General features: G+C 39.6%; 1 protein-coding gene across 3 annotated transcripts in view; it reads right to left on the bottom strand.

The window, feature by feature from the left end:
• Positions 1-26,624, bottom strand: part of LOC106090542 (tyrosine-protein phosphatase 69D) — a 247,392-nt gene that overhangs the window by 211,129 nt on the left and 9,639 nt on the right. For 2 of the 3 annotated variants that reach the window (XM_059369645.1, XM_059369646.1), the window contains exon 2: positions 1,459-1,567. In XM_059369645.1, the coding sequence (XP_059225628.1) occupies positions 1,459-1,567 (109 nt within the window). Of the gene's footprint in view, positions 1-268; positions 359-1,458; positions 1,568-26,624 lie in introns of those variants that run through there. The other variant, XM_059369647.1, reaches the window with a different exon arrangement.

The following is a 26,624-nucleotide window of genomic DNA, read 5'->3' as shown; positions in this document are numbered from 1 at the left end:
TAGCGTTTCTGAAAATTAGGGTAAGGGGGAGGGTCTCCCCCCCCTTTAGATATCAAAAAATGTAGTACCCTATTTTCACCACGGGGTCATTATACACCATCTGCGAAAATTTCAAGGAAATCGGTTCAGCCGTTTCTGAGTCTATAAGGAACACACAAACATATAAACAAATAAATCTACAAACAAACACAAATTGATTTTTATATATAAGATATTAGATTTTTTTACTGCATATCAAACAGCAAATGTAATAAAGATAGCAAATTACCTTTTATTATCCACGTCTATACTCCTGGAAAGGCAAAAGTCAGGCGGTGCCGACTATATAATACCCTACACCACCTACTTATCTCGATATATAGTCAGACTTTAATTCGGATACCAATTCAAATAGCAATTTAGAACCTTGTAAGATTTTCATACCATAGGACAAAAGATTTGGATTTCCACATCTTTAAAAGGCCATATCGGATAAAAGATTATATGTGCCAATTTGAATGACACATACTGGGACAAGAAATAGAACATCTCACGCCCTATATTGTAGAGATGTGACCAAAATTGTGGATTTTACTACCTTAAAAGTCCATATCGGATGAAATATACACATTGGAGCTATATCTAAATTAGGACTGATTTTAATGAAATTTTGAGCTCGTATTGGAACGTCAATTTAAACGTCTCATGCAAAATCGGACGAAAATTGTGGATTCTACAGCCTAAAAGGCCCAATCGGATGAACGATATATATATATATATATATATGGGAGCTATATCTAAATCCGAACTGATTTTTATGAAATTTTGCACACATATGAAAACGTCAAATAAAGCACCTCATGCAAAATTTTGTATAGATCGGACCAAAATTGCGGCTTCTACAGCCTTAAAAGGCCTAATCGAATGAAAGATATATTTGGGTGCTATATCTAAATCTGAACCGATTTTTATGACATTTTGCACATACATTGAGACTTCACAAAAACGATTCCACGCAAAATTTGGTGAGGATCGTGGCTTCTACAGCCTTAATAGTTCACATCGGATGAAAGATATATATGGGATCTATATCTAAATCTGAACCGATTTTTATGAAATTTTGCCTGTGCCAAAATTTGTAAAGATCGGACGAAAATTGTGGCTTCTACAGCCTTAAAAAGCCACATCGGATGAAAGATATATATGGGAGCTATATCTAAATCTGAACCGATTTTTTCAAAATCAATAGCGTTTGTCCTTGGGCCAAAAAAGTGACACGTGCAAAATTTCGTGACAATCATTATACACCATCTGTGAAAATTTCAAGGAAATCGGTTCAGCCGTTTCTGAGTCTATAAGGAACACACAAACATATAAACAAATAAATCTACAAACAAACACAAATTGATTTTTATATATAAGATATTAGATTTTTTTACTGCATATCAAACAGCAAATGTAATAAAGATAGCAAATTACCTTTTATTATCCACGTCTATACTCCTGTCTTTAAATTTCCATGTAATATTTTTGTTGCTCGAATAACAATTAATTGTTACATTTCCACCTACATGGACAGTTTGAAGGCCTAAAAAAGACATACATTAATTTAAAACATGTGAAAATATTTTATTGTATATATTAATATTTTATATAATATATAAATATTTATTGCAAATTCATAAAGGCGGTTATTAGGACTAACTGTTAGGGTCAGATTCTGGATGGATTCTAATAAATACATTTCGTTGTTATTGTCATTGAAACATGAGACGAGATGCCTCATTGTAAAAATATCTAGAGATGGGTAAATACCCAAAAAGCATTTACCCGGTAAATTGGGTAAATACCCGGGTTTACCCATATATACCCAAAAGCTGGGTATTAATTATTTTGCAGATAGCTTGGGTTTATACCCAAGCATCTTCCAAACAATTGTTGATGATTTAGTATTGTTTGTATATAAACCTAACCTAACCTGATCTCATAAAATCGAAATTTAGTTATATTTAGCCGCGATATAGACCGACTTCCAGACTTAGTCTTGAGACAATAAATTGGTCATTTTTTATCCGATTTCTATGAAATTGGTCACAGTGAGTTCTGGTAGACCCCTACCCATTTCTGTGCAGTGTGGTCCAGATCGGACCATATTTGGATATAGCTGCCCTATAGATCGACCTCCCGATCTCCCGATATAGGGTATTGAGGCCATAAAAGATCCATTTATTACCCGAATCAGATGAAATTTGGCACAGTGTGTTCTGGTAGACCTCTACCCATTCCTGTCAAATGTGGTACAGATTGGACCATATTTGTATATAGCTGCTATCAGGGACGTAGCCAGGATTTTATTTTGGGGGGACCCCATATTTTTTCAAATTGCCAAAATTCTTCTGTTACTGTGAAAGTTGTAAAGATACGTGAAACTTTTTTTTTTAATTTAGTCGCGACTGGGTGCAGGAACTGGCCCACAGACAGGGACATTTGGTTAAAGTCAGAGCTATTTATAGGTCGATCCTTATCTTTCAAAATGTGGTCGTCTTTGCGAATATATTAGTTTTCTAATTATATTGGGTTGCCCAAAAAGTAATTGCGGATTTTTTAAAAGAAAGTAAATGCATTTTTAATAAAACTTAGAATGAACTTTAATCAAATATACTTTTTTTACACTTTTTTTCTAAAGCAAGCTAAAAGTAACAGATGATAACTGACAGAAGAAATAATGCAATTACAGAGTCACCATCTGTGAAAAAATTTGTCAAAGCGACTTTATGAAAAATTCGCAATTACTTTTTCAGACTCAGTATTTTAATGAAATTGTTTCTTTTGCGCATTTTAATTCGTTCTCAAACTAGTTTTATGATTTTAACAGGTTATTGTTTGTGTCTGCCAATTGATTTTAAATGACTTTTATTTCTATATAATTTTGTGCAAAAAAAACGGAAAAAAACAAAAGGCAACTATAAACGTTAAATATTTCAAAAAAAAAAAAAAAAAAACAGTATGGAAAGGCAAAAGTCAGGCGGTGCCGACTATATAATACCCTACACCACCTACTTATCTCGAAATATAGTCAGACTTTAATTCGGATACCAATTCAAATAGCAATTTAGAACCTTGTAAGATTTTCATACCATAGGACAAAAGATTTGGATTTCCACATCTTTAAAAGGCCATATCGGATAAAAGATTATATGTGCCAATTTGAATGACACATACTGGGACATGAAATAGAACATCTCACGCCCTATATTGTAGAGATGTGACCAAAATTGTGGATTTTACTACCTTAAAAGTCCATATCGGATGAAATATACACATTGGAGCTATATCTAAATTAGGACTGATTTTAATGAAATTTTGAGCTCGTATTGGAACGTCAATTTAAACGTCTCATGCAAAATCGGACGAAAATTGTGGATTCTACAGCCTTAAAAGGCCCAATCGGATGAACGATATATATATATATATATGGGAGCTATATCTAAATCCGAACTGATTTTTATGAAATTTTGCACACATATGAAAACGTCAAATAAAGCACCTCATGCAAAATTTTGTATAGATCGGACCAAAATTGCGGCTTCTACAGCCTTAAAAGGCCTAATCGAATGAAAGATATATTTGGGTGCTATATCTAAATCTGAACCGATTTTTATGACATTTTGCACATACATTGAGACTTCACAAAAACGATTCCACGCAAAATTTGGTGAGGATCGTGGCTTCTACAGCCTTAATAGTTCACATCGGATGAAAGATATATATGGGATCTATATCTAAATCTGAACCGATTTTTATGAAATTTTGCCTGTGCCAAAATTTGTAAAGATCGGACGAAAATTGTGGCTTCTACAGCCTTAAAAAGCCACATCGGATGAAAGATATATATGGGAGCTATATCTAAATCTGAACCGATTTTTTCAAAATCAATAGCGTTTGTCCTTGGGCCAAAAAAGTGACACGTGCAAAATTTCGTGACAATCGGGCAACAAATACGACCTGCACTTTGATTACAAAAAAACATGGACTCACAGACGGACATGGCTAAATCGAATCAGAAAATGATTCTGAGTCGATCGGTATACTTATCAATTTTTACGATGAGCCATCTACGTTCTGATTAAATGATGCCGCTAATTTCTCCTCCGTACTCTATTAAAATCGATCGATAATCCGTTTTTAATGGAAAAGATGCCCGGCAAAACATGCATCCAACTATTTGCGTATATTCCTATAATTTGCATAATGTCTTTAAGTCCTAAAATTTTCCTAATTTATTGGAGATAAAATAAGAAAGGCGGTAAAACTAGATGTCAGAAATACGAAGAGATTTCCACGTTATTGCAGTTATAAACTTTTTTCTTTCTTTGCCCACTATTTTTTTCTCGGTAGATGAAATACAATAAATAAATAATTGATGTCAAATGACCTAGCGACAAATAAAATGCAAATTTTGCCCATAAACATTCCACTAAGGAACAGGGGCAAACTTCTCACATATCAATGAGTGCAGTCCGATTCAGTGCGGCACTGAGTACCGGTATCTGTTGGACGCGAAAGCCGGGCAATGACATAGGAAATGCTCCAACGTCTCATCATCTTCCCCATATGCTCTATACATGCTATCACTTGCCGCACCGATTTTACATAACTGAGCTCGTTGTCCTATGTGTCCCGTTATAATACCAATTGCTATACTGACCTACTTCATACTTCATTTCAGTAATAGCCTCGTCTTCTTACGATCTGGTTTCCCCCATAGAATTTTCGCCGTCCTACTGACCGTTTCGCTGTTCCACAATGTTGCATGCGCATTCGTCGCCCACTCCCTTAACTCGGACTGCGTCGACCTGAAAGGCTTCGGGTTAACCAAATTTATTGACGGCAGTCCTCTGGCCTTCACCGCCAAATCGTCTGCCCTTTCACTTCCCCTTACTCCGTTATGGCCCGACACCCAAACGATGCGGATTTTCCCATCCTCAGAGAAGGCGTTTATCTCCTTCTTACACTGCAAGACTGTTTGTGACCTTACCGTCCTAGTTGTTATCGCCCTTATGGCAATTTTACTGTCGGTAAAGATGTTCACATTCGATATCCTAGCGTTAGCACCACACCACTTCACGCATTCCGTGAATCTCAGGTATCCGATCGGAAACCTCTTCAATTTCTTCCAGGTTCCCTATCGTCGCCTCGATTATACCGCGATGGTATGAGCTGTTCCCATCCTCAATCCATTCTCCCATCGCCCTAAGTCTCATAACCGCATTGGCTGCCTCACACTTAATCTGTATGTCAATGGGTCGGGTATCTAGAGTAGTCAACAGTGCCCTAGTGCACGACATAGGCATGCTGTTTGTATTTCAGCAGTTCGCTGGATGTCATACTCTTTATCATGATGTCCACAATACGTTCCACGAAGTATATGAAAGCCCTAGGCACGCTGTGAAAATTTTGGCCAGACGAGGCGCCAGATAGTCTGCCTCTTTCTGTAGTAACGCCGGAAATATTCCATCAGGTTTGAAGCTCCTCCTCAAATGGTTTGAAGCTCCTCAAGGATTCATTCACCATTAATTCCGTTAATTCGACCAACGTCATTATTCCAAGATTCTGGTGTCTCCGTGAGTCCCTTCGTATCCAGTCGAAAATGGATTTTCATCAAAAGCCTTAATTTGTCCTCCGTTGTCTCTGTTCGGATTTAAATTTTAATTTCATATTTGTTTTCTATTCCCAATTACCTTTCATTCCAGTCTCATATTGCCCAACCGGTTGGAATAGTGGGCGTGGTTTTTGGGTCAGGACGACTCTCTGTATCATATTTTGATGCGTATTTCGAATTCTTCTCCAACAGTACAAATTTCAAGAAATTCAGTTCAGCCCTCTTCTAGTCTTACGAAGCAAATAAAAAATAAAAAAAATGTGAATTTTTTACTGCACTGCCATTCTAAATCATCGCCATGGGTCTACGTGCCCGTTGAGGATTGTATTGGTGTGGGCGGCCACCCAGATACTTGGTCCATAATACTAATATCATATTCGTAATCTACTATCAAGGACCTCTCATTTAATTCCCGTATTATCCCGGCAGACCTACATGTCCTGTTTTGTAATTTTTTTTTAGTGGCCGGTCAACCCGTTACTTTGCCCTAAATATGTTTACGACATTCGTAGTTTATTCCCAAGCCCTTTTAATATAACTTTTTGGCACAAAGAGATAAAAGAAGATGTACTGTTTTTGAGCCTATTAAAACAAACAAGTTTTTTTTGCAAAAGAAAATAACATGGCCCGCAACCCTTAAAATAGACAAAAATACTGTACTGAGCAGGATCGCTCACAACTCTCCTTTGTTTTAATTACCACTTCAATCTTTACACACAATAAGTGCGCTGCCATATGGTTAGTCATCGTCAACATCACAAAATAACATAAAACCCACTAGGGTAAAAAACAAGTAAAAACGTGCTAAGTTCGGCCGGACCGAATCTTTGAAACCCACCACCATGGATCCTGTGTAAAATTGGCACAAAATAAAATTAGTTGAAGGGCATAATTTTACTCTGAGTACCAAATTTCTGCCAAACCAGGCAAGTTTCTAGAAATCGAACAAGGATAATCGAGAGATTGGTTTATATGGGAGCTACATCAGGTTAAAGACCGATTTGGACCGTACTTGGCACAGTTGTTTGAAAGTCGTAACAGACGATCAAGAATATATGTTTTGATGGGGTCGCATATCAATATTTCGAGGTGTTACAAACGGAATGACTAAGTCCCCCAGCCGTGGTTGACGCACTATTTTTCAGTCCTCCACAGTGGGTTCATCTTTCTCTAAAGTGAAAATTTTCTGATCTTGCCAATACATTAGAAAATGGCCAGAATCTTTTTTTCTTCAATACTTTGCGGGTCGATTAATGCATTGCTGTAAAGACTTTAAGTCCATATAATAAAACCCCAAGCGGTGATTGTCGCACTTTTTCTCAGTCCGCCACAGTGGGCTCGCTAAAATGAAATTTCTCTGATATGATCAATATATTCGAAAATGGCCAACATCTTTGGCAGCTTAAAGCATTTCTGCAAAGCCCGTGATCCATATAATAAATCCCCAAGCGGTGATTGTCACACTATGTTTCAACCACAGTGGGCTCATCATTTTCTAAAATGAAATTTCTCTGATCTGGAATACACTCGAAAATGGCCAATATTTCTTTTCCTTCAAAACATTAAGGGCCGTTTAAATCATTTCCGGAAAACCCATCGTCCATATGATAAATCCCTAAATGGTGATTGTCGCACTATTTTTCTGTCCGTCACAGTGGATTCATCTTTCTCTAAAGTGAAATTTCTCTGATATGACCAATACATATATTGCAATGTACTGGCCATATCAGAGAAATATCTTTTTTCCTTCAATACTTTGAAAGTCGGTTAAAGCATTTCCGGAAGCCCTTGGTCACCCAAGCGGTGATTGACGCACTATTTTTCTCCCACCACAGTGGGCTCATCTTTATCTAGAATAGCACTTGTGGGAAAAGTTGTTTTACATATATGAAAGTGGTAAATATTTACATCATTTTAATATTTTTTGGGAAATTGGAGAAAATTTGGAGTTAAAATCGCTTTTTTTTTTTCTTTTCTTTTTTTTTAACATTTGCTGTTTACTTTCTTCAGAGATCTGTTAACGTGTTAACATTACGCTGAAAATTGCATCGCTTTGTATCTCTACTAGTTAAAGTTAACTTTATCTTCACGGAAATTCTTATTCACATTGTTTATAAATGACCTGTCCAATGTGATACTTCGATCAAAGGTTCTAATGTACGCAGATGTTTTTTTCTTTTATTACTAAAGTCTATAGATACAAATATCCTTACAGACAGACTTGAAAATACGAATGGCAGAACACGAAGCAGACATCAAGAAAGGCAAAGAAAGCACAGCTTTATCACAACATATTAAAGAGACGGGACACAACATTGACTTCAAAGCTGTTAGAATTCTTGACAGAGAGAGAGAAATGAAAATAAGAGGTATACTCTTGAAAGTTTACGTATACAACAGAGGATAGAGAAGTCAATGAACACGAAAGAGGACAAAGATAATACAAGGCTACAGTATTCCGTTGCAATAGTTTAGAGTTTAAACATAGTTCTGTGATATTAGTTTTAAATTTTTCGCTGCAATATTTTACATTTTATTTATTTATATATTTTTTATTTATTATAAATGTGTCGTGATGTCCAGTTTTTTAATAAATTAAGAGAATAATGCAAATGTAGACATATGTAAGTAAAAACCATAAAAGCAAAAAAACAGAACAAAATATTTAAAATGCATCTCTTGTTAATAGATTTCACTAAATAAACTCTTGAAGAAGTCGAAAAAAGCCGACGAAACGTCGAGAAAAGGATGAAATAAACTTGTTTTATTTGCATTTTGAAACAAATTGACCTTAACAACCTGCAAAAATCACGTAAGAGATTATAGAGGTAAATCATTAATGAATAAATTTAAAAGAATTGTGCCCAGATGACTGCCCTGGGGAACACTCGATTTCACAAAAATTGGTTTGGAAACAGTATCACCGAATTGTACATTCTAAACACGCCTAGATAAAAAGAATTTACCCCAATTTATCAGGATAGGTGAAAATCCAGTCTTGTCTAGTTTAAATAAAAGTTAACCGTGATTGACTTTGTCGAAAGCTTTGCTAAATTCGGTATATCTGCTTCCCATGCCTGAAACCATAATTATTTTAGGCAGGTTTCAGTGAAAATGAAAATATTAAAAGATAAGATAAAACTATCAGTGTACAAGCTCGATAATTTGGTATTAAGTCCTTTATCATTTTGATAAAGTACAGTTCGAAAATCTGTGATAGGAATAATCAGTATTTTGGGGCTGCAATTGAAGTGATGGTAAAACAACTATGTTAGAACTAGGGCTGGTTTTATATACAAATTCATGAACTACAATTCCGGGTGGCCAAAAACCAGGAGTCATAAGGAAGCTTTTTGCGCTTCTCAGCAAATCGGAATTTTAAAACATCTATATCAACCTCTTTTTTCAGTCTCCATTTAATGTACGGTGAAATTTCTTCTGAAGAAGTTTCTGCAGCAAAACGCGATGCGAAAATTGTCTTTATCGGCACTAGAATTTTTAGTTGTCATTAACGTTAGATGCTCCAGGAGTTGTAGAGGCCACCGGACCAGATGACTTAGATGGGGAATGTATTGCCAGAAGGTGTATGGTTTACCATATGCCCTGCATTCGGCCTTGGGATTGAATTTGGAAATTGAAAATGAGAAGGAAAAGTGTTAAAAGCTGTATCAATAGCATCATGCTCATTGATCGTGGGAACTTTGGGAGTAGATTTAGGTGTAGCAATATTATTAGCACCTACTGCTTTCGTTTTCTTCCTTGAAGAATCAGAGGGCGAGTGCAGGAACTTCTCAAGGCAAGAGGCATTAGGTTGAAAAGAGGGTGCAGATATTAATCCACCTCATACCACTGTGGACATACACCTAAGCCAGAAATCGGCTTGTTGTGCGCTCGAGGGCCAGCCAGGTCTGGCGCTCGTTTCAATGTTTACGTTTGGGGATGCTACTGATTCTGACCGAGCCACCACTACGTGCCGAAACAGATATGGGATTTTATACACTCCTGATGACGATTTGTAATAACGGAGATAAGCCGACCTTTTTTTACCAGGAACAGGCAGGAGGTACTAGATATTACCTTTGTATCGGAAGATATAAGCGCAAAAATATATGACTGTGAAGTGTTGGATGACCACAGCATCTCTGATCATAGTTTATTAGTTTCAGCCTTGGAGAAAATACTGCAGAAGTGGTCCCTCGGCTAAACAGAAGAAAGGCGGATTGGCATAAATTTGGACACACATTCTGCACGACTATCCCCTCTAGACAAGAAAACGAAGTATAAACTGTGGAGGATAGAGACATAATGGTCAAGCGGATTACGAATGCCCTGAATGACTCGCTTGTGTCCCAGTGCAAAGGGGCAAACAGCCAACGCCATGGTGGAGCACAGAGCTGGTTGGTCTAAGGAAGGACAGCAGAAAACTCTTCAACACTCTTCCTCTGTTACAGCCCTTCACGACCGAGTCGGCTACATAGAGAGTTCTCTCGCTGTCAAGGAATATACAATGATAGCATTTCTTGAGATTTAAGGTGCTTTCAATAGAGTAGTTGAAGTTTCTAGGCATCAACTCTACCACAAGAAAGTTTATTTATGCATCTTTTAGTAAGTAAGTTATACTTACTGAAAGATGCACTACGGCAGGATCTGTCTATCTAAAAAGAAGGGTCAGCACAGAAACACCTTAAGGAGGTATGCTGCTCCTCTACATTGGAATATAGCCATTAACAATATATTATTGTCTCTGGAAGAAAAAGATGTCAAAGTGGTCGTGTATACTAATGACATGGCAATTGCGGTTAGGGGATAGTTTTCCAGCACTCTATATACTTCAGGAAGCTCTACGTGCGACAGCAAAGTGGGCTACCGAAAGTGGTCTGGTCTGGGCTATCGAAAGTGGTATAAATCCGTGCAAGACAGAAGTAGTTATTTTCAGTAGGAGATAAAGGATGCCTATAGGTGGTACATGTCTCCTTGAAGGAGAGAATGTTCCATTTACAGAAAGCGCAAAATTGCAGGACTGAAAACTGAACTTCAAATCCAACATTTTGGAAAGGGCAAGAAAGACCACTCTTGTCCTATATACCTGCAAAAGAGCCACTGGCAAAAGTTGGGGGTTTAGTCCGCGTGTCATGCATTGGGTATATACTGCAGTTCTTAGACTTGTGAGTTGTTGTGGTCTGATGGCCGGCGCTTCTAAAGCCCACCTACTGCTCAATATTTAACCGGATACAAAGGATGGCTTGTTGGTGCATCACAGCCGCACTGAGGACGACACCATCTGATGCACTGAATTTAATGCTACATCTTATGCCTCTGGACATTGCGGCTACCCAAATTGCAGCGACCACTGCCTTGAGGTTAAGGAAGCTTTATCATTGGTCATGTGGCGACCACGGCCACTGTGTTATACTTGATACAATATCCGATGTCCCAGGCAGTGTGGATTACACCCCACCTGAGCTGCTTTTTGAGAAAAAGTACTGTACCACTGTTTTTGATAGAAACGATTGGAACTACGATATCCCTGGTAATAGAAGTTACATAGATCTCTCAACGAGGTGGCTGAACAGATCAAAATTCACCTGCTGCCGGGCCACAGAGACATCCCAGGGAATTGTAAAGCGGGTGAGTTTACGAGACTAGGAACCACCTTACACACCATAGGGTAACTGGAATCTGTGGGTATGCCTCTAGCGATATGTAAGCTAAGTTTTCAGTTTCTAAGTTTCCCCGAAGGGGGGGAAACTGTGAGGGGGCTGTGAGCATTCCAAAACTATGTGGCCTAATCTAGACTTGAAGAGGTCTACTGCTTTGCTGTCATTGGCTAGAACAGACGTCTCAGTCATTGTGTCCATCATAACAGGTCACTGTCTAATTGGAAAACTGACAGACTGAAGAATGCCAGCAACGACTTTTGTATAAACTGTGAGAACATCGAAAAAGAAGAGAGTATAGAACACCTTCTGTGTTTGTGTCTCGCACTGGAAATCAGGAGTTCCACTTTAGGTTTTCACTTCTTTGAAAACCTGTCTGATTTAGCAGATGTGAACATTCGCAAGTTGTTGGAATTTTTAAAGCGATCTGAATGGTTCAACGGTAGGAACTAGAAGGCATCATCCTTCTCCTGTTCCTGCGGTATCACAATGGACGAAAATTCTAAGTGAGTCTGATGGCTGCCACTTAACCGTAACCTAACCTTGGTGTTGCTGTTGTCATCGTTATTTTACTTGTTGTATTTTTATAGTGCCCAAATATGGCCTACAGCTTTTACGATATTTCTGTGTTGTGATAACAACTTTCCGTCTTCATCCAACAATGGTTGGCTAAAATGAGATGCTTCCAAAGTGGTCTGGTGGACAGCTAAGAAGATAAATTGTGTCGAGTTATCTCCGCACAGAAAAAAATTACAAACATACTGCAATTAACAAATGTGTACATTCAATTAAAAAAATCGCCTAAATCTATAAACTAATTTGTATTATTGATTTACAATTTTGTATTTTGGATTGATGACGATCTCAAAAAATCCAATTAAAGCGTTTACTAACTCAATAAAGTTGTAAGTTGTCCCTTTTCTCAAATAACATTTTTACCAATTTATAAAAAGGAAATAATTGATATTTTTTGCATTAATAAAAAACGAAATCTATATCCACATGAAGGAACACTGCATTTGTTATCCTCCGTCATCAGCGTTGTTTTCCAAACCAATAAAGTCTCTATAGGGATTAAAACATATTAAAAAAATAATATTTATAAATAACATGTTTACCTTCTTTCTTGTCCTCAAATTTATTTCGTTTGGAATGTAACTTTTTCATTTGTTTACATCCTAATTTTTTTCTGCTTTATACTATTTCAGCATAACACTTTTTAAAATATATTGTTTTTACTTAAAAATTATTAGTCAATAAATTACCTTATTAAGAGATAAATTTAACTACACTTTCTGTTCTTCTTGATCTTTTTTGTCTAACCACGGCACTATGTGTCTGTATATGATAGAAACCAGACATATATGAGGCTCATTCGCACTTCTTCGCATTACATATGTGTAGAAGAGGACACAACAGACCAGAACAGAAATATATCAATTTGTATTATTAACTATTAATTTATTTCGTAAAATTAAAAAAATGTTTAACGCATGCATACTTTACCAATCCCATGGCAGCCGGTTGTACGCACCGGATTGACCCGATGGAATCTTCATCGGCAAGGGCTGCCGCCTCAGTGTACGTGTTCGTCTTTTTTTCGTCATGGGAGAGGCACATCCCGGAGTGCCTTCTCCGTACGCTTCTGGTCCGTGCCGGGATTGAAAAGAACCCCGGACCCTGGTTCTGTTCCGTTTGCCAGAACCGCCTTCATCATCGGTCAGTGTCGGTGAGGTGTAACCGGTGCTTGGAGTGGGTACATTTCCGTTCTTGCTCTGGCCTAACTTCGCTACGGGAGTATAGTCATACTGGCTATGTCGCTAGGTGCTGTGCGAACATAGCCAGCAGTGGGTCACAAGCGTCGCCTTCGGCGTCCTCGGCGTCGGACTATGTGACCCCCCCGACCTCTCCCGTACGGCAATTTATGCAACGACAGCACCCTAGCCCTACTATTGTCAGGCCAGTGCCGGGAAGTGTATCGTTCTTGCAGTTAAACTGCAATGGACTGCGAGGCAAGATTGATGAGATTGTAGATTTTATGAGTCGGAAGAGCATATCGGTCGCAGCGATCCAGGAGACAAAGCTGACTAACACCTGCAGCTTGCACAGTTGTCACGGCTACAATGTGCTACGTAAGGATCGCTTAAGGAATGGAGGTGGGGGATTGGCCTTCGTTATACACCATTCCGTGCAGTATAGACCTATCTCGCCTGCGCTTGACGCTAGTGACCCATACATGGAATGTATGGGGGTAGCAGTCAGGTCTGGTACCGCCGAGATAGAGATATACAACGTGTATATACCGCCGGTTGGTAGCTGTGTCCCGATTAATGGCCAAGCCTACAGCTCCGACATAAGTGGGTTGCTATCTGGCCATAGTCGTCTGGTTCTGGGGGATTTTAATGCACACCACTCGTCATGGCATTCTCCCCTAGGTAACGACCAGTGTGGCATAGCTTTGGCAGAGCTGATAGATAGCTCCACGTTTTGCACGGTGAATGAGGATGCCCCCACTAGGATTACGAGGAGGTGCAGCAGCTCGCCAGACATCTCAATCGCATCACCTGATCTCCTGAGTGACGTATCCTGGCAAGCCGTCATATCTTTGGGGTCAGACCAACTCCCCATAATCCTCACCATCGACCGACCACCCGACTTCATAACCTCTGAGCGCCGGACGTTCATCAATTACAAGAAGGCCAATTGGACTGGCTTTAGAGAGTATACCAATCGCCGCTTCAATGAACTGCCACCCCCCTCTGATGTGCTTGTGGCCGAGAGGAAATTCCGAGACATCATCAACGCAGCAGCCGCTCGCTTTATACCAGCCGGTCGAATACCGCAAGTGCGTCCCAATTTCCCGTCGCAAGCAGTGGTACTCGCAGACGAGCGTGATGGGATTCGTGCTATAGACCCCGCTAACCCCAGAATCAGCGAGCTGAATCTGGAAATAAACAGGGTAGTCAACGAACATAAGCGGAATTTGTGGCTGGAACACTTGGAGCAATGTAACTTAGGCACCGGTGCAGGCAAACTGTGGGCCACTGTTAAGTCTCTCTCGAACCCCGGTAGACGGGACGACAGGACCCCAGTCACTTTTGGCGAGATAACCGTGACTGATCCGAAGAGATGCGCCAGGTTGTTCAACCGTAAATTTATTGTACATCCCGAGAGAGACAGGGCAAGGAGGAGAGCCATTCGTCGTATTCGTGGTTTCCGTGCCGATGAACAGCCATCACAATTTACCGTGGGCGAAGTTACGAATGTCATCCGTGGCGCCAAATCTTCCAAGGCGTTGGGCCCCGACGGAATCTCTACATTGATGCTGAAGAATCTCGATTTACCTGGAGTTGAGTACCTTACCACTATCCTTAACCTGTCATTGAACACTCTTATAGTTCCCGATGTCTGGAAAATGGGCAGAGTGATCCCGCTACTGAAGCCCGGTAAAGACCCGAGTTTGGGGGAGTCGTACAGACCGATCTCCCTTCTCTCACCAGTGGCTAAGACGCTTGAGGCATTACTCCTCCCGAGCCTCGTAGGAGAATTTCCATTCGCCGAGCATCAACACGGATTTCGGAGACTGCACAGCACAACAACAGCTTTGCATGCCATCACCACACACATTTGCCGTGGCTTCAATCAACCCAGGCCATGTGATAGGACGGTCCTCGTGGCACTGGACCTATCGAAGGCATTCGACACGGTCAGCCATGCCAAATTATTTGAGGACATCGCCAACACGTCCCTCCAGCCAGGCCTGAAACGTTGGGTCGCGATTTATCTGTGTGGCCGCCAGTCATTTGTGGAATTTAGGGATAAGAAGTCAAAACACCGTAGAGTGAAATAGGGAGTTCCACAAGGTGGGGTGATATCTCCGGCTCTGTTTAACCTCTACCTATCCTTCATCCCACCTCCTGCAGACGGCATAGAGATCGTATCATATGCGGACGATTGTACGATCATGGCATCAGGCTCTCAACCCATTGATGACATCTGCGATTGAACGTCTACCTCAAGGAGCTTGCCTCATATTTCGTTGCAAGAAATCTGAAGATATCCGCCACCAAATCTTTAGCCACACTGTTCACTACAAATACGCGTGAGGTGAATTCTGAGCTGACTGTGATGGTCGATGGAGAAATGATTCCGACCATCAAGTGTCCCAAAATACTTGGCGTCACATTTGACAGCTCTTACACTTTCTCCCCATATGCCACAGCAATCTGCAATAAAGTCAAAAGTTGAAACAAGGTCCTCAAGTCACTCGCTGGCAGCACTTAGGGTGCAGACAAAGAAACCTTGTTGACCACGTACAAAGCAATTGGCCGGTCTGTGGTAAGTTATGCAGCGCTAGTGTGGTCTCGTCAACTTTGTGACACGCAGTGGAATAATATTCTGATCTGTCAGAATGCCGCCCTCCGAACTGCGACGGGCTGTCTCCTCCGTTCTCATGTGGACCACCTCCATCAGGAGACAAAGATCCTACCAGTGCGAAGACATAACTACATGCTGTCTAAGCAATACCTTTTGGGCTGTTATCGCAGAAATCATCCAAATCATCATCTTGTGGATAGATACCCACCGCCCAGAAGCCTCAAGGTAGATCTACACGATCTAGAGCGTGAGGTCCAGCGCTACAAGAGAGAACCTCTAGATCAAGCGGCATATCAAGCGGGTCTGAACAACATTCATGCAGACACGGTAGCAGACGCGTTAATTGGCTACCGGGTGAATGTAGTCCTTGGAGAACGACCGCCACCCATTGCACCCGAAGAAATCGACCTCCCCCGGCAAACCAGAGTGGTTCTGGCTCAATTACGTTCCGGCAGATGCAGCCGCCTCAATTCCCACAGAGCTAGGATTGATGCCGACGTGCAAGATGTATGTCCCGATTGTAACCAGGGACCGCACGATACACGTCACCTGTTTAACTGCCCGGCCAGACCCACTCGACTCAGACCCAGATCCCTGTGGACGCATCCCATCTTAGTCGCGGAGTTCCTGGGTCTTGACACTCAACAGAATCAAGCAGACGAAAGATAGTACACAATAAACTGCTACAACAACAACAACGAAGCAAAGCATCATTTAGAATTATTGTTTCTGAGAAAATTGTTGACACTGTAGTAAATCCAAATATTGGGTTGCCCAAAAAGTAATTGCGGATTTTTCATATGGTCGGCGTTGACAAATTTTTTCACAGCTTGTGACTCTGTAATTGCATTCTTTCTTCTGTCAGTTATCAGCTGTTACTTTTAGCTTGCTTTAGAAAAAAAGTGTAAAAAAAGTATATTTGATTAAAGTTCATTCTAAGTTTTATTAAAAATGCATTTACTTTCTTTTAAAAATCCGCAATTACTTTTTGGGCAAACCAATAGTTGGCCACCCAAAAAAAAAATACATCTATAACGATATTCCCCGTAATGATATTGCTTTTTTGCCACATGCCTTGAATAATGTTCAAAAAAACTATAAACTTCTCTCGATAATATTTCTATAGTATATCAAAACGTTAGAGGCTTAAATGCCAAATTATCTACTCTTTTCTCAGATAGCTTTGATTTTGATTTTCACATTATAGCTTTTACAAAAACATGGCGTCATAATAAGGTTTACGATAAGGAGATCTTTTGTTTAAAGTATAGAATTTACAGATGTGATCGGGACAACTGGCGGTCGTGTGCTGATTGCAGTATTCGCCAAATTACCCTTCGAGCAGGAAACAATGCATGAAGTCTGGTATTAAAATTGGGGTTGTTAGAATCATTTTGAATAATCATTATTTGTCTCTTGTTCTTACATTCCACCTTCATCCGACATTGAGACTTACTCGAAACACTTTGGAGCTATTACATCTGCTTTTCCTAAATCCTCTTCAACTGACACTTTGATTGTCTTAGGCGATTTTAATATACCGTCTTTTTCTTGGATACGCTCGTCATATTTTAATAGTACAGTATCAGTTCTACTTGTGGTATTTCTAATGATTTAATTATTTCTTTATTCGACTTCGGACTGTTTCAGATCAATAATGTATGTATATAATTCATTTGGTAAATTTATCGATCTAATATTCGTCAACCATACATCCGACATTTTTTTTACCATCTTCCAATCAAGTCACTTTTCCAGAGGATCGTTTCCATCCTACCCTAAACATTCTATTTCTTTCGAAAACAAATTCCTTCCCTAGAAACAATGTTGCTTTGCTGAAACTAATTTTACTAATCTCAGATTCCTGTTTTCTGCCAATAATTGGGATAACGTTTTAAGATCTGATAATGTTAATGAAAATATATCAAAATTTTCCTCTATTCCACAGAAATGCTTTGTCAGTCTCTCTATGTGATAATTCTGGACCACCTTGGAATACAAAAAATTGGTCGAAACTGAAAAATAACAAAAAAAAAACTGTATAAGAAATTTAAAAAAATCGGGAACTACACCCGACTTCTCAAACTATTCATTAGCAAGATCAAAGTACAATAGGGAAAACAAGCTGGCTCATCGCTATTACTTGAATAAAATGAAATCGGACTTAATATCCAATCCTAAGTCTTTCTACAAATTTGTTAATTCTAAGCGCCGCTTTAGTGGTTTACCTAACTTTCTTAAATATGGTTCAGTGTCAGTGTCAGCGGACACGGATTTAGATATCTCAAATATTTTTGCCGATTTTTTTGCAACTACTTATTGTGATAAACATCACGCACGCGACTTTGAATATCATAATATAATTAGAAATTCTATTAATATAGTTGTTCCTTTGTTTGATCAAGACACTATAGAGCAAAACTTAAGATCAATAAGATCCCGGCTAACATTTTGAAACAATGTACCGATCAACTTTCCTATCCTTTATTGAAATTCTGTTTAATAACTCAATAAAATCTGGATATCTACCGCATATATGGAAAAAATCTTTTATTTTGCCATTGTTTAAATCCGGCAGTCGTAATGATGCCTGTAATTACAGGGGTATCGCCATAGGCTATTCCCAAGTTAATGGAGAAGATATTGACCAAATCTTTTTTTCTTCAGGCTTCCTCAGTGCTCTCTTCATGTCAACACAGATTCAGGAATTCACGCTCACCCATAACAAAGCTGTTGGAATTTAGATGTGTTGTCAACGATGCTTTCAGGGGCAATAGACAGTCTGATACCGTATACATGGTATCATCATACACTTCTGATGATGAATTTAGACTTATATGGTTTCAGTAATTCGGTGTTAAAGTGGCTAAGTTTATATCTGATTGGCCGTACACAAAATGTGAAATTTGGTAAAACCATCATTGTGTCCTCCGGTATTCCCCAAGGTTGCCATCTCGACCTGATCTTGTTTTGTATTTTTTATTAATGATTTACCCAACGTAATAAAGCATTCTAATTTTTTGATGTTTGCCCATGATGTGAAAATTTCTAGGTCTTTTAATGACCCAGATGATCAGTATGAAAGGTGCAAAATTAACGTTATGCAACTAAATATTTCCAAATGCAAAATAAAACGTTTTAAAGACGAAATCCTTTAATCACAAGTTATTTTATCGGATCTGATGAGCTTCAATCATTCGATTCATTTAAAGACCTTGGACTACTTATGGATCCACGTTTAAACTTCCGTAACCATATATCTAAGGCAGTTGGTAAACCTGCATATGAGTTTAGACAGGATCTTATTGAACTACCTACATTGTCAAGCCGGAGAACTATGTTGAATGTTATTTTTATAATGAATATCACCCATGGAAAAATTGAGTCCGAACAAACAAATTTTCCAAACAATGATCCCTTTCGTCGTATATGCTATCAATTCAACAAGTTCTATAATATCATAAACCTAGAATCGAGACACATTAAAAAGCAATATTGTATTGCATTTAAACAGTTAGATTTTAAATTGTGTTATATATATTTTTTTAAGTTACATAATAAGATTTATATATGTATATAGTAGTCTGTAAGGATATTTGTTATCTACGGACTTTATAATAAGAAGAAGAAAAAAAATAGCGTAGGATTTTAAATAGGTTAGTACCGTTAGTTTTAAATAAGATGCAAAAATAAAGCAATAAATATAAAATTTTAATTTTGGCAGAGTAAATCTAAGAAAAGTTAAATTTCAGTTGATCAAACGTGCACCAATTCAATATTTTGATTATTTTGTAAAAAATTATTTTTCGGCCTTTTTTTGGAAACATGGCTAAAAAGATATTCCCCTGAATATACCAAAACCGAAAACTCAACATAAACACCGGAAATCAGTAAAACGGAAAACACAATTTAGGGATAAAGTCGTAAATTAAAGTGAACACCTTCTATTGGCTTAAGAACTCAAATAAAGAGATTGGTTTAAATGGGAGAAATATCAGGTTATATAACGATTTCGACCCTACTTGCCGGAGTGTTTGACAGCTAACTCGGATTATAATTGCGTGTAATTGATAATAATAATTGGGAACTATATCAGCTTATATGGGAGACTAGCTGACCCGGGCCCGGTCCGCTGCGCTTTCTTTTACTTTATATGGAACAAAAGTTTCCTTGGAATATTTATTTTCGACAATTAAAGATCTTTTAGTGAAATACCATGCAAACTTGACTAACAGTTTAACAATATAAGTGCCTTTATCTGAATCCCACATGATCTTTATTGGTTTACGGATTTAAGTTTGGATGTAAGGTGTACTCCATTCCTAAAATACTTCATTTCAGCCCGATATTCTCATATGTCTGATTTAGTGCTGTTTTCGGGGTAGAGGTGGTCCCCCCGACACTTGACCCTGAAAAAATGTCAGCATCGTGCTCTTCTCTCAAATACCATTTATTTAAACCCCATATTGCCATTGGAGTTTAAAGGATGAGGCGTCCCCCAAACACATGGCCCCAAAATAGGTTATCAGATTCGTTTTCTAATCTCAAATACTTTTCATCTGAGCCACATATTGGTATGGTCGAAAAACTTTTACTCTTTGGGGGGTGTTTCTTGGGGAAGGGGTGATGCCCTTAATACATCGTCCTACATTTGGATATCAAATTCGCATTCTACTCCCAAATACCTTTATTTGAGCCTCATATTGCGATGGTCAGTAAAAAATTGCTGTTTGTGGGGTATTCTAGGAAAGGAGTAGACCCCCAGAAAATTGGCCCTGAAAATCGGTATCAATTCTTGCTCTACCCCCCAATACCATTCATTTAAGCTCCACATTGACATGGTCGGTAAATATGGGGATTGGGGTGGTCCCCCAAACACTAAGCCCAGAAAATATATCAGCAACGTACTCTATTCTCATATATCTATATATCAGTCATTTGAACCCCATATTGCCATTGGCCTCAAAATTGGATATCAAATTCGTTTTCTAAACTCATTTAAACTTCTTATTGCAAAAGTCAGCAAATATATCCGGTTTGACCCTAAAAACTATGAATATTTAGTTCCACTCTCTTCAAGACCCAAATTGCCTTGGTGAGCAAATACGTCCTATTTGGGGGTTGTTATGGTGGTGGGACGTTCCCTAGACAGTTGGCCCCTAATGTTGATATCAGATACGTGGTCTACTCCCGCATTCCTTTAATTTGAGCCCCATATTTCCATAGTCGGCAAACATGACCGGCTTGGGAGATGTTTTATGGGATGGGCGGCCACTCAGTGAGTGTCGGATTCGTGTTCCACTTTAAAAACCCTCTTATTTGAGCCTCCTATTGCAACTGTCAGCAAATATTTATTATTTGGGTGGTGTTGTAGTGGCTTGGCCCCATAGACACTTTTCCCGAATATTGATTCGTGCTTTACTCCCGAAGACCTTTCTTTTGAGCCCCATATTGCTATGGTCGTAAATTTGTCTTCTTTGGGGGATGTTTTTGATGAGAGACGGCCCCCAAACACTTGGTCGCATATTTGGATATCCGATTCATATTCTACATTCAAATACCTTTTATTTAAGCCCCATATTCCCATGGTCAGTAAATAAGTCCTGTTTGGGGGGTGTTTTGGGGAAAGGGTGGACCCCCAGAAACGTGGTCCCACATTTGGATATCAGATTCGTATTCTACTCGCAAATACGTTTCATTTGAGTTCCATATTGCCATGGTCGGTAAATATGTCCGATTTAGGGGTGTTTTGGGGCTTGGGGTGGTCCCCCTAGAACTTGGTCCGACAATTGGATATCAGATACGTTTTCTTATCCTAAATACCTTTCATTTGAGTCCCATATTGTCGTGATTGTTCTAAATATATGTTTGGTAGGTTTTAGAGTGGGGCAGTCCCCTAGGTACCCTTTCCGAAATTTGGATACCAAATTTTTATTTTTAGGGTACTATATGAGAGCACACAAAATTTCGCTTAAATCGCACCACCCATCTCCGAGATCTGGCGTTTCTGAACGAACGAACATTTGTTAAACCTTTATCCCTGCGCTACTAGTTTTTGATTTTCGGGATATTCTTGCCAACACCGGCGATTCGATGTCGCACCGGCCTGTTTTGGATAATGCGTCTACGGCAGCTTTATCGGTACCGGATAAGTTGGTAAATCCGGTTATTCGGGTGGTAACCGTCGACGTTGTTGCACCATCGGGTTCACTTGATGGTGTCCTACCTGATGGCTTCTCCCCCGTTGACACCGTACATAGATTCGACCCGTCATCGAAGCCTGATGTCAGTAGGTGCTAGTTGTCACCTTTGGCTTATGTTCACGATGGTGTCCCTCCTGATGATGTTCCTGTTCTGATGGCGTCGTCGGTTACCTACGACGAATGTTCTCACAAATGCGATGACGAGAACTGACCGGTCTTTGCGGCCTAGTGTCGGCCAGTCTTCGCGGCCTGATCTAAGCAGGCCCTCGCTGCCGGTTTGTGAGCTGGAAGCTTTCCACCACGCAAGATTATATTTGTTTTCCGTTTATTTGGCAGTACGTCTATCGATAATATCAAGATGTGAGGATTTTAACGAGAATGATCGACAGCTGTATAGATTTAATTTTAGACAGCCTCGTGATATAGCTTCTTTCAAGATAACCGTCTCGTTTAGATTGGTTGATTCTTTGTGAGTCTTTTTGGTCTTTAGGCGTGCTTGGGCGGGAGTTTGTTCCCGCGTTAGGCAGGAACGCTCTAGGGCTATTGATTTGGTTACTTCGTCAAAAAAACTAAATAGCTTGATATCTGTACTTTATCAAAATATTATAATAAGTTACGGGAAGTATATGTGAACATTTTCGATTGCCAATATGATGTGAATGCTTTTACCGAGACTTGGCTTAAACCTGACATCGTCGATACCGAGATTTTTTATTTTTTCGGAATGAACGTGTCTTCTTTATGTATGCTAGACGTTCACATTGAATCACAATTGAATTGTTTTATCACGTGCTCCTATATGTAATTTACAACTGATTAGATCTATATGCGATTTGGCGTTCAATATGCCAATATGGTATTTCTTGGAACATATGAACTGAGAGTGATTGATTATTTCCAACTTCTGTGGGCATGTTCGGCGATTTCTTTGATACAATTTTCGAACTAGGTTTGTTTCAATTAAACCAGGTTCGTAACACTACTGGTAAATTACTTGATCTGATATTTTGTAATTTTTTTGAATTCAATGTATCACGGACTATCCCCTTCGTTACTCCAGAGGATGGCTATCATCCAACATTAAATGTCTCCCTTAGGCTTATTGACCCCTTAGTGTTCAATTTGAATGATCACGCTTCCGGTCGTGGTTTTCGCTTCAAAGATGAAAATTTCAATGTCTTTTGTAGTACCTCATCCAGTATTAATTGCCCAAGTAATTGTAGGGAAATTCCGGACCATTTGTCGGTTTTTTATGGCCTGCTTAAATCGTGTTTCCCTTAATGCATACCTGTGTCGCAACGGGAACGCACTTCCTCTGAGTCACCTTAGTTTACAAGGGATCTACGACGTCTTAGGAATTGCAAATATAGGCTTTTTACGAGATATAAGAAAAGCGCTTCAAGTTAGAATTAAGTTAAATATATGGAACCGATATAACGAGATGAATAAAATGTACATCGCATGAGATTTAAATTGAATGCTGATTCTAGAAGTTTTTAAGGGTTTCGAAGAGAAAGACTATAGGCTTTCCTAACCATATGCGGTGTCGTGATATACAGGCCTCTGATGATGTGACTCTTTTGGAACTATGTGCATATATTTTTCAGTCGACTTACGTTGATATTCGATGTTGTGATTTTATCTGTTATATACCATTTATTTGCGATGAGGTATTTGCTGGATTGAAGTCCTTGAAGTGTAGTTATTCTCCTGGACCCGACGGCGTACCTTCGGCTATTTTGAAGTATTGTGCGAGATATGCCACTGACTGATTTATTTAACTGTTCGCTTGCGCATGGTTGTTTTCCATCGATTTCGAAGGAGAGTTACAAAGTTCCTCTTCATAAGAGTGGCAGCAGGTTTGATAGTGAGAATTACAGAGGAATTGCTAAATTAATTGTCATTCCAAAGATACTTGAGCAACTGAATACACGCAGGCTTGCCCAGAAATTTCGGTCGATTATTTCAGAAAGTCAACATGGATTTTTAAAGCATAAGTCGACGGCTACAAACCTTTTGGAGTTTACAATCTATATGAATCATTATCACGGAGAATTCAGACAGACGTTATATATACTGATTTTAGCAAGGCATTGGTTACGGTTAATCATAGGATTTTACTCCATAAGCTTAACTTGTCGGGGTTTCCCCCGGGACTTTCGGATAGGTTTCAAAAGATCTCGTTTAAAGGACGCCCAGGGCAGTCATCTTGGCCCGATTCTATTTGATCTATATTTGAATGATCTTTCGTCTATTATTCGATCTTCAAAGATATTGATGCATGCAGACGATATAAAGCTTTTTTCGTACATTTGTTCACCTTCTGATTCTACATTTTTGACAGGCTGATAGAATGGTATGATATTAATCGTATAAGCCTCAATAGGAACAAAAATGGGAGGCCACCGTAACGCAGAGGTTAGCATGTCCGCCTATGACGCTGAACGCCTGGGTTCGAATCCTGGCGAGACAATCAGAAAAAAATTTCAGCGGTGGTTTTCCCCTCCTAATGCTGGCAACATCTGTGAGGTACTATGCCACGTAAAACTTCTCTCCAAAGAGGGGTCGCACTGCGGCACGACGTTCGGACTCGGCTATGAAAAGGAGGCCCCTTATCATTGAGCTTAAACTTGAATCGGACTGCACTCATTGATATGTGAGAGGTTTGCCCCTGTTCCTTAGTGGAATGTTCATGGGCAAAATTTGCAATTTGCAATAGGGAGAAATGCAGGAGTATGTGCTATTGAAGAAGGTCTGCGTTTCCGATTTCGTATTGTAAAGATTATGTTCTTGAGAGCGTGGCTTCTTTTAAGGATTTAGGAGTTTTGTTTGATACTAAGATGAATTTTTATGATCATATTGATTCTTGCGTTGGGAAGGCAATGCCTTCACTTGGATTCATATCTAACGAAAAGGCTATATACCTCTCTTGTTCCCATGTGGGCTCCAAATTATGATTGTCACATTGATAAAGTGGAATATATCCAGAAGAATTGCCTCTTGTTTGCACTTAGTGGCTTAGGTTAGAATGGATTTATGGATCTGCCTTCATATGTGAATCGACTTAAGTTAATTGACTTACCAACACTTGTGAAAAAGCGCCGTATGTTGAATATCGTATTTATGATTAAGTAATTAAATGGTGAAATTTATTCTTACTTCTTGATTGGGCATTTACATTTCAATGTACCAATTCGGCCTATCAGATATTATGTTCCACTTAAACTACCCTTTATAAGGCACAACTATCATTCAACCTGTCATTGAACACTCTTATAGTTCCCGATGTCTGGAAAAATGAAAAATCCCGAAGTGATCTCGCTACTGAAGCCTGGAAAAGACCCGAGTTTGGGGGAGTCGTACAGACCGATCTCCCTTCTCTCGCCAGTGGCAAAGACGCTTGAGGCATTACTCCTCCCGAGCCTCGTAGGAGAATTTCCATTCGCCGAGCATCAAGATGGATTTCGAAGACTGCACAGCACAACTACAGCTTTGCATGCCATCACCGCACATATTTGCCGTGGCTTCAATCAGCCCAGCCCATGTGATAGGACGGTCCTCGTGGCACTGGACCTATCGAAGGCATTCGACATGGTCAGGCATGCCAAATTATTTGAGGACATCGCCAACACGTCCCTCCATTCCTCCCCCTCCAAACGGCATAGAGATCGTATCATTCGTGGTAAGTTATGCAGCGCCAGTGTGGTCTCGTCAACTTTGTGACACACATTGAAATAATATTCAGATCTGTCAGAATGCCTCAGTTCTCAAGTGGACCACCTGCATCAGGAGACAAAGATCCTACCAGTGCGAAGAAATGACTACATGCTGTCAATATAATACATTTTGGGCTGTTATCGCAGAGACCATCCAAATCCTCATCTTTTGGATATATATCCACCGCCCAGAAGCCTTAAGGTAGATCTATATGATCTAGAGCGTGAGGTTACGCGCTACAAGTGAGAACCTCTAGATTAAGCGGCATATCAAGCAGGTCTAGACAACATTCATGCAGATACGGTAGCAGATGCGGTAAATGGCTACCGTGTGGATGTAGTCCTTGGAGAACGACCGCCTGCCATTGCAACTGAAGAAATTGACCTCCCCCGGCAAGCCAGAGTAGTTCTGGCTCAATTAACTTCCGGCAAATGCAGCCGCCTCAACTCCTACAGAGCAAGGATTGATGCCAACGTGCAAGATGTATGTCCCGATTGTAACCAGGAACCGCACGATACACGTCACCTGTTTAACTGCCCAGCCAGACCCACGCGACTCAGGCCCAGATCCCTGTGGACGCAACCCATCTTAGTCGGTTCCTGGTTCCTTAGGGTTCCTGGGTCTTGACACTAAACAGATTCAAGCAGACAAAAGATAGAACACAACAAGTAAAAGCGTGCTAAGTTCGGGCCGAATCTTATATACCCTCCATCATGGATCGCATTTGTCGAGTTCTTTTCCCGGCATCTCTTCTTAGGCAAAACAGGATATAAGGAAAGATTTGCTCTGCTATTAGAGCGATATCAATATATGGTCCGGTTTGGACCACAATTAAATTATATGTTGGAGACCTATGTAAAAAATCAGCCAATTCGAATAAGAATTGCGCCCTTTGAGAGCTCAAGAAGTAAAATAGAGAGATCGATTTATATGGGAGCTGTATCGGGCTATAGACCGATTCCGACCACAATACACATGTATGTTGATGGTCATGAGAGAACCCGTCGTACAAAATTTCAGGCCAATCGG

This window comes from Stomoxys calcitrans, chromosome 1 (genome assembly GCF_963082655.1).
Source record: "Stomoxys calcitrans chromosome 1, idStoCalc2.1, whole genome shotgun sequence".
NCBI lineage: Eukaryota > Metazoa > Arthropoda > Insecta > Diptera > Muscidae > Stomoxys > Stomoxys calcitrans.
Note: the sequence above shows the minus strand (reverse complement) of the source record. Positions and strands in the feature narration are given on the sequence as shown.